General features: G+C 45.6%; 1 protein-coding gene across 1 annotated transcript in view; it reads left to right on the top strand.

Annotated features, from left to right (window-relative positions):
• Positions 1-13386, top strand: part of LOC134658451 (lysine-specific demethylase 5) — a 55308-nt gene extending 41922 nt beyond the window's left edge. Inside the window, exons 25-31 of the mRNA XM_063514131.1 lie at positions 4296-4445; positions 5014-5099; positions 7149-7266; positions 8902-9144; positions 10444-10555; positions 11214-11327; positions 13216-13386. Of these exons, the coding sequence (XP_063370201.1) occupies positions 4296-4445; positions 5014-5099; positions 7149-7266; positions 8902-9144; positions 10444-10555; positions 11214-11327; positions 13216-13385 (993 nt within the window). The 3' untranslated portion in view covers position 13386. The remainder of the gene's footprint in view (positions 1-4295; positions 4446-5013; positions 5100-7148; positions 7267-8901; positions 9145-10443; positions 10556-11213; positions 11328-13215) is intronic.
• Positions 13387-15671: the final 2285 nt, after the last annotated feature.

The raw sequence follows: 15671 nt of genomic DNA, 5'->3' as shown, positions 1-15671 counted from the left end.
GTCTCTCTCTCTCTACCAAGAAAGAGCGAGACCTTCCGTTCCCGACGCCGGAGCCGAAGTTCCTATGCCCCGAGTGCACCAGGACCCGGCGCCCGCGCCTCGACCGCATCCTCGCCTTACTGGTATGTCGCATTCCTTGACTACCCGTCCCTCTTTTATTAACACAGTTAGAAAAAGACGGGCAGTCTATCTCGCCGCGAGAGATACTGTCGCGCCAATCGTGTGCTAGGGGTGCGGTACCGCTGCGGCGAAGCTGACTTGCGCGATACCCAAGCCGATAACTGGCGGGAGATTGCGCAGGATCGAGATGGCGTGTACTCGCGTCTACTCGTGTATTATCACTTGTTGGTGGTGTCTCTCTCTCTCTACCAAGAAAGAGCTAGACCTTCCGTTCCCGACGCCGGAGCCGAAGTTCCTATGCCCCGAGTGCACCAGGACCCGGCGCCCGCGCCTCGACCGCATCCTCGCCTTACTGGTATGTCGCATTTCTTGACTACCCGTCCCTCTTTTATTAACGCAGTTAGAAAAAGGCGGGTAGTAGACGCGAGATACTGTCGCGCCAATCGTGTGCTAGGGGTGCGGTACCGCTGCGGCGAAGCTGACTTGCGCGATACCCAAGCCGATAACTGGCGGGAGATTCCGCAGGATCAAGATGGCGTGTACTCGCATCTACTCGTGTATTATCACTTGTTGGTGGTGTCTCTCTCTCTCTACCAAGAAAGAGCGAGACCTTCCGTTCCCGACGCCGGAGCCGAAGTTCCTATGCCCCGAGTGCACCAGGACCCGGCGCCCGCGCCTCGACCGCATCCTCGCCTTACTGGTATGTCGCATTCCTTGACTACCCGTCCCTCTTTTATTAACACAGTTAGAAAAAGACGGGCAGTCTATCTTTCCGCGAGAGATACTGTCGTGCCAATCGTGTGCTAGGGGTGCGGTACCGCTGCGGCGAAGCTGACTTGCGCGATACCCAAGCCGATAACTGGCGGGAGATTGCGCAGGATCGAGATAACTGGCGTACTCGCGTCTACTCGTGTATTATCACTTGTTGGTGGTGTCTCTCTCTCTCTACCAAGAAAGAGCGAGACCTTCCGTTCCCGACGCCGGAGCCGAAGTTCCTATGCCCCGAGTGCACCAGGACCCGGCGCCCGCGCCTCGACCGCATCCTCGCCTTACTGGTATGTCGCATTTCTTGACTACCCGTCCCTCTTTTATTAACACAGTTAGAAAAAGACGGGCAGTCTATCTCGCCACGAGAGATACTGTCGCGCCAATCGTGTGCTAGGGGTGCGGTACCGCTGCGGCGAAGCTGACTTGCGCGATACCCAAGCCGATAACTGGCGGGAGATTGCGCAGGATCGAGATAACTGGCGTGTACTCGCGTCTACTCGTGTATTATCACTTGTTGGTGGTGTCTCTCTCTCTCTACCAAGAAAGAGCGAGACCTTCCGTTCCCGACGCCGGAGCCGAAGTTCCTATGCCCCGAGTGCACCAGGACCCGGCGCCCGCGCCTCGACCGCATCCTCGCCTTACTGGTATGTCGCATTTCTTGACTACCCGTCCCTCTTTTATTAACGCAGTTAGAAAAAGGCGGGTAGTAGACGCGAGATACTGTCGCGCCAATCGTGTGCTAGGGGTGCGGTACCGCTGCGGCGAAGCTGACTTGCGCGATACCCAAGCCGATAACTGGCGGGAGATTCCGCAGGATCGAGATGGCGTGTACTCGCATCTACTCGTGTATTATCACTTGTTGGTGGTGTCTCTCTCTCTCTACCAAGAAAGAGCGAGACCTTCCGTTCCCGACGCCGGAGCCGAAGTTCCTATGCCCCGAGTGCACCAGGACCCGGCGCCCGCGCCTCGACCGCATCCTCGCCTTACTGGTATGTCGCATTCCTTGACTACCCGTCCCTCTTTTATTAACACAGTTAGAAAAAGACGGGCAGTCTATCTCGCCGCGAGAGATACTGTCGCGCCAATCGTGTGCTAGGGGTGCGGTACCGCTGCGGCGAAGCTGACTTGCGCGATACCCAAGCCGATAACTGGCGGGAGATTCCGCAGGATCGAGATGGCGTGTACTCGCATCTACTCGTGTATTATCACTTGTTGGTGGTGTCTCTCTCTACCAAGAAAGAGCGAGACCTTCCGTTCCCGACGCCGGAGCCGAAGTTCCTATGCCCCGAGTGCACCAGGACCCGGCGCCCGCGCCTCGACCGCATCCTCGCCTTACTGGTATGTCGCATTCCTTGACTACCCGTCCCTCTTTTATTAACACAGTTAGAAAAAGACGGGCAGTCTATCTCGCCGCGAGAGATACTGTCGCGCCAATCGTGTGCTAGGGGTGCGGTACCGCTGCGGCGAAGCTGACTTGCGCGATACCCAAGCCGATAACTGGCGGGAGATTGCGCAGGATCGAGATGGCGTGTACTCGCGTCTACTCGTGTATTATCACTTGTTGGTGGTGTCTCTCTCTCTCTACCAAGAAAGAGCGAGACCTTCCGTTCCCGACGCCGGAGCCGAAGTTCCTATGCCCCGAGTGCACCAGGACCCGGCGCCCGCGCCTCGACCGCATCCTCGCCTTACTGGTATGTCGCATTCCTTGACTACCCGTCCCTCTTTTATTAACACAGTTAGAAAAAGACGGGCAGTCTATCTCGCCGCGAGAGATACTGTCGCGCCAATCGTGTGCTAGGGGTGCGGTACCGCTGCGGCGAAGCTGACTTGCGCGATACCCAAGCCGATAACTGGCGGGAGATTGCGCAGGATCGAGATGGCGTGTACTCGCGTCTACTCGTGTATTATCACTTGTTGGTGGTGTCTCTCTCTCTCTACCAAGAAAGAGCGAGACCTTCCGTTCCCGACGCCGGAGCCGAAGTTCCTATGCCCCGAGTGCACCAGGACCCGGCGCCCGCGCCTCGACCGCATCCTCGCCTTACTGGTATGTCGCATTCCTTGACTACCCGTCCCTCTTTTATTAACACAGTTAGAAAAAGGCGGGTAGTAGACGCGAGATACTGTCGTGCCAATCGTGTGCTAGGGGTGCGGTACCGCTGCGGCGAAGCTGACTTGCGCGATACCCAAGCCGATAACTGGCGGGAGATTGCGCAGGATCGAGATAACTGGCGTGTACTCGCGTCTACTCGTGTATTATCACTTGTTGGTGGTGTCTCTCTCTCTCTACCAAGAAAGAGCGAGACCTTCCGTTCCCGACGCCGGAGCCGAAGTTCCTATGCCCCGAGTGCACCAGGACCCGGCGCCCGCGCCTCGACCGCATCCTCGCCTTACTGGTATGTCGCATTTCTTGACTACCCGTCCCTCTTTTATTAACGCAGTTAGAAAAAGGCGGGTAGTAGACTCGAGATACTGTCGCGCCAATCGTGTGCTAGGGGTGCGGTACCGCTGCGGCGAAGCTGACTTGCGCGATACCCAAGCCGATAACTGGCGGGAGATTGCGCAGGATCGAGATGGCGTGTACTCGCATCTACTCGTGTATTATCACTTGTTGGTGTCTCTTTCTCTCTACCAAGAAAGAGCGAGACCTTCCGTTCCCGACGCCGGAGCCGAAGTTCCTGTGCCCCGAGTGCACCAGGACCCGGCGCCCGCGCCTCGACCGCATCCTCGCCTTATTGGTATGTCGCATTTCTTGACTACCCGTCCCTCTTTTATTAACGCAGTTAGAAAAAGACGGGCAGTCTATCTCGCCGCGAGAGATACTGTCGTGCCAATCGTGTGCTAGGGGTGCGGTACCGCTGCGGCGAAGCTGACTTGCGCGATACCCAAGCCGATAACTGGCGGGAGATTGCGCAGGATCGAGATAACTGGCGTGTACTCGCGTCTACTCGTGTATTATCACTTGTTGGTGGTGTCTATCTGTCTACCAGGGCTCGGAACCGGTTTAAAAAATACCGGTTTATTTCTGTTTTCCTCCTAGCTTTCATAAGCTTTCAACAAATAATGTTTTACAAACCTTATTGTAACCTAAATAAGTCGATTTATTCGACGAACGACTTATCGCCAGGCCGGCCTGCTGGTGTGCCGCGTAAATAAAGACACCGACATAGGAAGAAACCGGTTTTTATTGTTCTTAACCGATTAATCTGACAGGAAGTATATGGAAATGTTTTCTTAAAAACCGGCTTAAAAAGAACCGAATTTAAAAGGTGTTGCGCCACGTTTGCATGATAACGGTTTAGAAATTTAACCGGTGTCCGAGCCTTGCTAACTACCTATTCTTTGTAAGTCTCTTAAATGAATTGTAGTTAGTAGTCCACTTATCTTTAAATTTGAAAATTAATCGACAGGTGTGGCTACAAAAGCTGCAAGTGCGACTAGCAGAGGGAGAAGCACTGCAGTGTGTGACAGAGCGCGCGATGGCGTGGCAGGACGCGGCGCGCGCCGCACTCGCGCACCCCGCGCTAGCACAACTGCCCGTCGAGCGCGACCGCGCTGCCGTGAGTACTACTAATTGTATTTTTTAATATCACAACGGTGGCAAACAAGCGTGTTGCTCGCCTGATGCTAAGCATCTACAACAGCCTACAACGATTTGTCCTTGGGACCACTGGAAACCTGCCGGCTCTGCAGAAGTGGCAGTTTGCACATTTTATGTCATACCTAATAAATGATTTTATGCCCTAGACTCCCTAGAGCATAAAAAGCAACCTTATGCCGCTTACACGCGACTTAAACACCAAACTTGATACAGGATATTGAAAATAAAATAGGGTATTTGACTACTAGTCAAATCAGTTTTTTTTTCGAACTGTCAAAACGATTTTTCTACTATAGAATTTATATGATACACTAGCATGTGACGTCACAATCAAATTACCTACTCTTTATAGTTTTATACGGGTTTAAATAGAAGTTGTGTCTTAATATAACGGTACTGCTGTCTACGTTTCTCTAGTAATCTTCTGGTGCTTTATTTCATGTATGGTGTAAAATAATTTATTTTAAATACAGTCAAATACCCTATTGTTTAATCAATGTGCGTCACACTAACCTTGTTTTTTCCAGGCGAATCGGGAAAAATCGGACAAACTGAACGCAGAATTGAAGAAAGCGACCGGCCGGGCGCACGACCACTCATCACAGAACGCAAGGTAAAACCAAATCGTTGTCGTCAAATCAAGAAATGCGTTGTTTATTTTGCTGCGTGACTGTCACTTTGCACGCCAGGCGCTCGCCAATCCGGCACGTCCAGTAGTCCGGCAATTAGCAAGTTAGGTGACCCGCTGTATAATCCGTCAGTTTACAGTTACACAGCCTAACGCCGGATTATATTGCAGTTGCGTTTGTTCGTGTAATTTTGCTTTCTATTTTGTATATAAAGCTTTTATTTAATATTATTATAAATATCTGGGAGACCGATAAAAACTCAAAAATGAGCGTTTACCCAGAGATAAGACCTAGCTAGATCGATTTTTCGCCCGCGAAAACCCCTATATACCAAATTTCATCGAAATCGTTACAGCCGTTTCCGAGATCATTGAAATATATATATAAATAAATATGCAAGAATTGCTCGTTTAAAGGTATTAGATTAGATTAGATATGTATTTAGGGGTCATCAATATTAATTATATATAGAGTTTGTGCGGAAATAGAAGAGTCGTGGAATGTATGGGAATCAATACATTCTATGACTCTTTTTTTTTCCGCACAGACTATAAGTCAAAAGTAGAAATCTTTGTCATACTTTCGTCATAGGTCGTTAATACGTAGTACTGTCACATTTGGTATGACCCCGTCCCCCTGTTGCTGTGACGTAATATATGTCGATGAATTTTAAGGGTTAATTAAAGAGGAACGGGCAGTGTATTTCTTGGGCGAGATACTGTGATGGTGCCACAAATATACGGTAGTTTTACTCCATTCTCGAGTCAAAGTGTCTTTGTGTGACGTCCGTGTCTTTGAACGGACCAATCACGGCACGGGACTCGCTCACCTCGTCCCCCGCACCCCAGTATTTTTGGCAGCATCGGTTTCATGAAATAATTGCTCTAAACTCCGTCTAGAGGATTCCTAGTCTATGGTAGGGTTATATACGATATGCAACTGAAAATTAGACATGATTTCGTGATTTTTCTATCGAAATATTTTTAACGTTGGAGGAGTTCCGGGTGAATTTTTGTCCTTGATTAAAATGGATTAAAAATTGATTTAAAAAATATTTTTTTTGCAATATTTCATATTTCATATTTCTTTATTCATAAAATTACAAACTTTATATGTCAAAAATGTATACTTATAATTAGTCAATTTCAATTCATTAATATAATATTCATGAGTTACAGTAAAATAAAACACTATTATAATAATCAACATAATTCAAATAAATAAAATAAATTAAAAAAATTAAATTACAATTAAATCATTATTATTAATATTATTATATTCTGACATGTCATAAAAGGCATTTCTAGTGAGCCATTTTTTTAACTGAGAGTAGAATGTCAGGTCATTTTCAATATTTTTAATGTTGTCGGGTAGTTTATTATAGATACCTGGCCCCGCAATAGATACCGTTTTATTGGATTTTGCAAGTCGACAACATGTCGAGTCCAACATATTTTTGTGTTTTTGTGTAATACGTGAACTTTTAAATGTCTTTATTGGAAATAGGTGTATGTTTTTTCTAATATATTTAATTATGTAAAATATATATTGTGATGTGAGTGTCATTATGTTGTTATTTATGAATAGTTGCCTAGCGGGGGTTCCGTGTGGGGCATATGATATGATCAATAAGCCCCCCTCTTAAAAAGAGATATGATGATCTTTTCTCTATGACTATAAAGATAATGAAGAGCTCACTGAACTCTAAATATATGATAATAACGCAGGAAAAACTTGTTTGCTGCTTAAAACTTAGGATTATACCAGGGATCGGAACCGGTTTTTTGCAATAACATAGAAATAACCATATTTTTCGAATTATTTTATACTCGAAATGTAGCACTCAGTTGTGTTTGTAGGTTACGACTTCGTATTATTAGATTGCCCAATTAGAAATGAAGTAATTAGCAAAGAACGAAAAAATACCGTTTCCGTTCCCATACAAAAAATACCGGTATCCGATCCCTGGATTATACACCTCTCACAGGAGTGCTACTGTGCTGCCTGTAGACTGATACGTGTGGTTGTCGCAGGTCGTCCGCGAGTGTGGAGCACGCGTACAGCGCGACGCCGCGCTCGCCGGGCGCGCGCCTGGCGCCGGGGCTCCTGCAGAAACTGGAGGACTTAATGCTGGAAGGGGATCTGCTCGAGGTAAGCATAGTAAATCCTACACCGGAACATGCGACACAACAGAAAACCTCCGTGTCGCCGAAATAATTATTAGCTTGTAAGATTTTTATTATTGTATGTATGTTAGTTTATAAGGTATGTATCTATGGGCCTTAGTTGCCTGACAATAAATGATATTTGATTTTGATAGTAATGTTGTCTCAAACGTTCGTGGAAATATCGTCGTTTGTAATAGGAGGCGGCGAAACATCGCGGGTTAAGAAAAGAGCGCGCGCGATGAATTTTTGTAGATACGATCGCGCGGCGTCTCGTATTTCTAAAGTTGCAGGTTATTAGTTGTATGTCTACGCACTTTTTTAGAGTAGCGCTATATATACTCGTATATATATTCATTATTAAATCTCTTCGTCTGATTTTTATATATTTTTTTTACTATAAAGTTAGGAGCTCGTCACAATGAATAGAAAAACTGCCGAGTAAAATAATCATCGGCTTGAAATCGAAATAAAATGTATTCGGACGGGGCGGGTCACGAAACGCCCCTCAACTCAATGGAGCCCGTCGACTTCATATGACGTTTCGTATCACCACATAGTATAAAACGGAGTCGTTTCTCGTCGTCCGGTCGTCGTACGCTTAGATCTTTGAAAGTGCAACGGATTTTGATGCGGGGTTTTTAAAATAGATAAGAGCGATTCAAGAGGAAGGTATATGTATAATTAGTTAAAAAGTAGATTAAAAAAGCGGCCAAGTGCGAGTCGGACTCGCCCATGAAGGGTTCCGTATTTAGGCGATTTATGACGTATAAAAAAAAACTACTTACTAGATCTCGTTCAAACCAATTTTCGGTGGAAGTTTACATGGTAATGTACATCATATATTTTTTTTAGTTTTATCATTCTCTTATTTTAGAAGTTACAGGGGGGGGGACACACATTTTACCACTTTGGAAGTGTCTCTCGCGCAAACTATTCAGTTTAGAAAAAAATGATATTAGAAACCTCAATATCATTTTTGAAGACCTATCCATAGATACCCCACACGTATGGGTTTGATGAAAAAAAAATTTTTGAGTTTCAGTTCGAAGTATGGGGAACCCCAAAAATTTATTGTTTTTTTTCTATTTTTGTGTGAAAATCTTAATGCGGTTCACAGAATACATCTACTTACCAAGTTTCAACAGTATAGTTCTTATAGTTTCGGAGAAAAGTGGCTGTGACATACGGACGGACAGACGGACAGACGGACAGACAGACAGACAGACAGACAGACAGACATGACGAATCTATAAGGGTTCCGTTTTTTGCCATTTGGCTACGGAACCCTAAAAAGAGTCTTAAAATGTATCTCTTGAATACACTATAGGGGAATGTGTTGCTCTATAGAGTATTCATGACATTACCTAGTATTATAACTCCTAATGTAAGCCTATTACTTATAAAATAAATTTATTTAAGTATAGAATAGTGCGACTCCACAGTTTAACAAATGTAGTTTTGGTGAGCTTTGTCCTTAACAAAAAGGTTTAATTTTAGTGTAATAAATAACTAAAATAAATAATAACAAAAGTTAACCGGTGCGAAGCCGGGGCGGGTCGCCGGTAGGATATAAACGTGTGGGTTCGGACGGGCTAATGCAACGTGGTACGTCGGACAGGTTCAACTGGAGGAGCAGACTCAGGTGTGGAGCGCGGTGTGCGCGGCGCGCGGCGCGTGCGGGCGGCGGGTCGCGCGCGTGCTCGACGCCGGGCGCCGCAAGCGCGCCACGCGCGCTCCGTCCCGGCCGCACCAGCAGCTCAAGCGGGCGAGAGCGCACCCGCACGACGCGCGCCGGGCCAGCGCCGGCAAGCCGGCCAAGCGGGGCGCCGCCACCACCACCAACTATCTCAACAGGAAACAGGTATACTGACGTGCGGGCGGCGGGTCGCGCGGGTCCTCGACGCCGGGCGCCGCAAGCGCGCCACGCGCGCTCCGTCCCGGCCGCACCAGCAGCTCAAGCGGGCGAGAGCGCACCCGCACGACGCGCGCCGGGCCAGCGCCGGGAAGCCGGCCAAGCGGGGCGCCGCCACCACCACCAACTATCTCAACAGGAAACAGGTATGTATACTGACGTGCGGGCGGCGGGTCGCCCGGGTCCTCGACGCCGGGCGCCGCAAGCGCGCCACGCGCGCTCCGTCCCGGCCGCACCAGCAGCTCAAGCGGGCGAGAGCGCACCCGCACGACGCGCGCCGGGCCAGCGCCGGGAAGCCCGCCAAGCGGGGCGCCGCCACCACCACCAACTATCTCAACAGGAAACAGGTATACTGACGTGCGGGCGGCGGGTCGCCCGGGTCCTCGACGCCGGGCGCCGCAAGCGCGCCACGCGGGCTCCGTCCCGGCCGCACCAGCAGCTCAAGCGGGCGAGAGCGCACCCGCACGACGCGCGCCGGGCCAGCGCCGGGAAGCCCGCCAAGCGGGGCGCCGCCACCACCACCAACTATCTCAACAGGAAACAGGTATACTGACGTGCGGGCGGCGGGTCGCCCGGGTCCTCGACGCCGGGCGCCGCAAGCGCGCCACGCGGGCTCCGTCCCGGCCGCACCAGCAGCTCAAGCGGGCGAGAGCGCACCCGCACGACGCGCGCCGGGCCAGCGCCGGGAAGCCAGCCAAGCGAGGCGCCGCCACCACCACCAACTATCTCAACAGGAAACAGGTATACTGACGTTTACTGATATTGACATCATCCTGAAGAATATAATACCATGCGTGCGATGCGTGAATCTAGTATTAAACTGGATTGGGCGTTAGTGGTGGGGATAACTGACGGAACGGAATAGTCTTGTGTATCTTTCAGCAGGAGTAGCAGCGAAAGCGCTATTATTGTTTGTCCTTGTCACGATCTCACATATTTTCCCTACCGTTGATTTAGTATGGACTATGGTGGACGACAAATAAATTCGACCGATCGTAGTGTCGCATTGCGTGTTTTATCCCTCTCGGAGGCACGCGTATACCGCTTCTATAGGATGCTACCTTCTATGGTGCGACGCGAGTCCACGCGCGACTCGTGCGAACCCGAAAGCGGAATGATACCTCGGTATAACAAATGGGACAATCAAATTGTTAACTTATCTTAGTATCTAGTAAGTAAAGACGAAAAACAATAATACGAGTGAAATGTAACTATTATACGACTTATTATTGACTAATTTATCTGCAGGGGATTTCATCCGGCTCTGGCCTTATGATGCGCAAACACTACATGGCGCGACAGGAGCGTCGCAAAAATGCCGCGCGCGGCAAGCTCGCGCGGCATCCGAGGATGGGACAACGCTCAGGTACAACCACCTACCGCTTTACATCTTAATAGGGATGACACATGTTGAATTTTATAACAAAATCTAGTAAAATAGATAGCAAACGAGCAATTTATCACAATAATGTGGATATTAAAATAAAATATTGAAAAATTACAATAATACAGGACCTGAAGGTTTCAAAATTTAAGTTTTTTTAACTTCCAAAAACGATAAAAGTAAGGGTACCATTCGATTCCTTACATTTCCTCCAAAAAAATATTGTATAGCAACTATATACATAAACGCAATGTTTCACCGACAAAAACGCAATTTTCTTGTTTTGTCCATACTACAAGATGGGCGATGACGTCACGGCCCCTGGCCGTTTTGTATAGGGCGCTTCGCGAGTGAAGTGCGACTGTCGGCCTTTGACTACAATTTCTGACTTTTGTGTTACTTTAATGCAATGGGTCCCATATAGACATTTGATCCTAAAACAAACCCGATCGATTGATACCATAAATGAAAATTAGTCATGTAGCCTATTATTTATTCTGTGACCCTACTGTGTTCTTGTGCGGTGTCGGCATTCGCGCAAACGTCAAAGGCGTCCGCTGCTACTTTTCACACTGTGCCAGTGTGTCTGTAATAACCCAGCAACGTTTTGCAGCACAAACCCGCGAGACGTGCGCGCGGCGCGCCGCCGCCGCCGCCGCCGGCGCGGCCGCTGAAGAGAGCAGCACCGATTCCTCCGATTTTGACATCGACGAGCCGTGCGCCGCTCTCAACTGCCGCCGACCCTCCGGTATGTACCCACCACTGACAATCCAACCTCTACACTGAGCCATAGAGAAAAAAATACATAGAGTGCTCACTCCATACATCAGTTTTAGTACCAAATAGTAGTTTATGCAACAGTGATATAATAAGTGTTCTTAAAATTCAAGGGTCGAAGTTACAAAACGAGACGTAGTCGAGTTTTGTAAAAAAAGACCCGAGAATTTTAAGAACCAATTATGAGCTGTTGCATACATTACTTTTTCTATGACAGCTGCAGCAAAAAAAAAGAGTTATTATTAAAAAAAAAGTTATTATTTAAAAAAAATTGAGTTATTATTTAAAAAAAAAAAGAGTTATTATTGTAAATGAAAACATACCTCTTTCAATCAAGATGATCGGAACTTGTATCTTTAAAAAAAATAAAGCAGTTGTATTATACTCATAAGATGACTGCTAGCAGTCATCTTATGAGCCTATAGACAAATCATTCAAATGACATTGCTTTAGATATCACTGTCAGTCATTTAATTGACACATTTAAGTGCTGGAGTAGAAAAAAGACTATTAGCATCTAGCATTGAGTAGCGAAACTATCAGTACTGCTACTTGACAATAGATGTAGCACCGACCGGAAAGTCATATGCTGTTGAGATAAGACTTTCCGGTCGGTGCTACATCTATTGTCAAGTAGCAGTACTGATAGTTCCGCTACTCGATGCTATACTTCGTTTTTTTTAGCATTAGAAATAAGGTAAACAATCTTGATGTGTCTTTTAATTGAAAAACACATTTTACAAATAAGTTACGGCAAATATGTAACAATTATGAATCTAATACGATCATTTATATTCTTCTGCTTTCATAAGTAATAGTTACTGATTTTTAAAAAGCGTTTTTCAATTAAAAGACATGTCAAGATCGCTTACCTTCTTTCAAGTTCTTTCTAATGCTAAAAAAAACGAACTATAGATGTAGACACTGAAATTAATAGTCTAACTGATGTATAGAGTGAGCACTCTTGTCTTATTATAATAACCCCTTATAACAGGGGTTAACAAATTATCTTGGAGGATACAACTAAACGGAGTAGCCATTAACAGGCTTTCCCCTCTGTCGAAAATAGGCGGCCAACGGTCATACACAATGTATGGACTGACGTTTATCTGACATGGCTATTTTTACGTTACGCACACATTTGACGTTCCCCTCCCCCGCAAAAATCGGCAGACTGTTTTGCACAGAAAATTACAGACATGGCGTCTCCGTTTGATTATATCCTCCAAGCAAATTATACATAAACCTTCCTCTTGAATCGCTGTTTATTTAAAAAATAGTAGTGATTCCCCCCACAGGCAGAATATACTGGGTGCAATGCGACGGCGATTGCGACCAGTGGTTCCACATGCACTGCGTATAGTTTGTAGCTTTCTAATAGACCCCGAAGGCTAATCCTATTGTCTATTGTTAAGAAAAACCGCTCGTGCCACGTGCCACAACCACCTGCATAAAAAATCGGTACTTCGGTTACTGAGTGCCGGCGAGTCGAACGCTACAGAACCAGTCTAAAATGTGTCATCGAGATGCGTAACAAAGGCGCGTTATCGGAGAGCGCACCTACACTGGTTTTTTGAGCGTTGGACTAGCCCGCGCTCAGGTGCCAAATAGAATAATTAGGACCCTTTTTTGCAGGTAAGTAGCACGTGCGGTTTTACTGAACAATAGACAATAGGATAAGCCTTCGGGGTCTACTAGAAAGCTACAAACTATACTGAAATTCATAGTCTAACTGATGTATAGAGTGAGCACTCTTGTCTTATTATAATAACCCCTTATAACAGGGGTTAACAAATTATACATAAACCTTCCTCTTGAATCGCTGTCTATTTAAAAAATAGTAGTGATTCTCCCCACAGGCAGAATATACTGGGTGCAATGCGACGGCGATTGCGACCAGTGGTTCCACATGCACTGCGTAGGGCTCCAACCTGCAGACCTGCGCGACAACGACGAGTACATCTGCGGCGCCTGCGCAGCCCACCAGCTCGGCAAGCCGCGCAAGGCCAAGGCCAACGACGAGCGGTAAACAACACCCTTGACCAGGGATCGGATACCGGTATTTTTTGTATGGGAACGGAAACGGTATTTTTTCGTTCTTTGCCAATTACTTCATTTCTAATTGGGCAATCCAATAAAACGAAGTCGTAACCTAAAAACACAACTGAGTCCTACATTTCTAGTATAAAATAATTCGCAAAATATGGTTATTTCTAAGTTTTTGCAAAAAACCGGTTCCGGTCCCTGCCCTTGACAACACTAGTGAAAACGGTTATGAATGAAGATTTTTTAAATTTTCAGAAGGGTTTTAGTCAATCCTAATTAGTAATATCATCATGACGATACCGTAAAATTATACAGAATCTATCTTGTAAACGGTTACAAATACTTTGGAGGATTTTTTCTGAGATTTGCTCGAACGCGTTTTTTACAAAAAAACATTAAATTAGAACAGTCACAAGGCTATGTTATGAATGACAACACTAGTGAAAACGGTTACAAACGAAGATTTTTTAAATTTTCAGAAGGGTTAAAGTCAATCCTAATTAGTAATATCATCATGACGATACCGTAAAATTATACAGAATCGGTCTTGTAAACGGTTACAAATACTTTGGAGGATTTTTTCTGAGATTTGCGCGAACTCGTTTTTTTACAAAAAACCATTAAATTAGAAGAGTCACAAGGCTATGTTATGAAAGTAACGGAAGCGAAAATGGTATGTCAGGGTCCTAGCAAGTGGAAATCCGTGGTCTTTGCCTACCCCTCCGGGAAATAGGCGTGATTATAAGGCTAGACTTGTGACCTTTCAAAAATTTGACGATTTTCTAAAAAAAAGGCGCTTTCGGACAAAGATATAGTAATTATAGTATCATTTTACGCTGTTGTGTAATCGTTTTGTAATGTGTCTTGTTGGGCACCCTGTCATGATTGTATAAAGAAAATGAATGATGATTGCACTGGTAAAACTATTAGGTTTCCTGATTTAAATGTTTGATTAAAATTGACAATTGTAACACTTTATGACAGAACGATTGTTAATTTACAAACTGTATGGCGCAATCAATATTTAAAACTGTTAATGAAAAGACTGTCATAATATTAGAACACGCGAAATTTCATCATTTTAGCGTAATTATATCATATAGTTTAAATTTTAACTCTTGCAAAAATGCCAATTTATCAAGAAAATTAACTATAAAGTCAATAATTACGTGTGATGTAGTTAAAAATATGAATACTGATTTGACAAACATTTTAATGTTACTATTTAAGAGGGGGCGTAAAGCCAGGAAATTAGAAGGGGATAAGAGATATGGCGCGCCGCACGTAACTTGCAACGGAAGAAATGGCCATCGCGCGGGTTGACTTCTATATCAATTACATACTCTGAAAATATATTTCTGTTAAAATTTTTGCTTGTCTGATCCCTCGGCAATATCACTAGCAATTTTATACTAGAATTATACTGCATTGGTACCATTGCCCACACTGTTAACTGACAGTTCGTAAACCTTATTACAAAAGGCATAAGGTCCACCGATGGACAACTGTCCATCAACTTAGTGTAAGGCCTGAGTGGACGCTCGAAGCGGAGCGTTCGGCGGGGCGTGCAGCGTGGCGTCGGGCTCACGCGTGATGTGAGCAGCGTGCACTAAGGCCGCTCCTATACGTGCGCATTTGTTTAACATGCACGCCGCACGCCCCGCCCCGCTGCACGCCCAACTCGAGCGTCCACTCAGGCCTTAGTGTAAGAATGTTGCTGTTTGTATGCAGGGTTACGATATGCAACTGAAAATTAGACATGATTTCGTGATTTTTTTCTATCGAGACATCTTTAACGTTGGAAGAGTCTGCCCTTGCGAATATAGTTTATTTTCCGGGTGAATTTTTGTCCTTAATTAAAATGGATTAAAAATTGATTAAAAAAAGATTTTTTTTGCAATAAGCCCCCTTTTAAAAAGAGATATGATGATCTTTTCTCTATGACTATAAAGAGATCGAAGAGGTCACTGAACTTTAAATATATGATAATAACGCAGGAAGAACTTGTTTGCTGCTTAAAACTTTGGATTATACACCTCTTGGTTTCAAAATAATCTACACAGAGATTGCCGAAGCCTTTAAGATCATATACAGATATAACTAAATGTAACCTAAAATGTATTTAAACTCGCGACTCCTGAACTATCGGTATACAACGTGTTACACCAGCCATTGTAAGTGGGACGTACTCGTTGTATAGATCATACTGACCAACTTTTACTATGGGACCAACCACGAAATTGCGATAAAATTGACACTCCCATACAAG

The sequence above is a fragment of the Cydia amplana genome, chromosome 22, assembly GCF_948474715.1.
Source record: "Cydia amplana chromosome 22, ilCydAmpl1.1, whole genome shotgun sequence".
Classification (NCBI taxonomy): Eukaryota; Metazoa; Arthropoda; class Insecta; order Lepidoptera; family Tortricidae; genus Cydia; species Cydia amplana.
The sequence above is the reverse complement of the archived record's forward strand: the minus strand, read 5'-3'. Positions and strand labels throughout refer to the sequence as shown.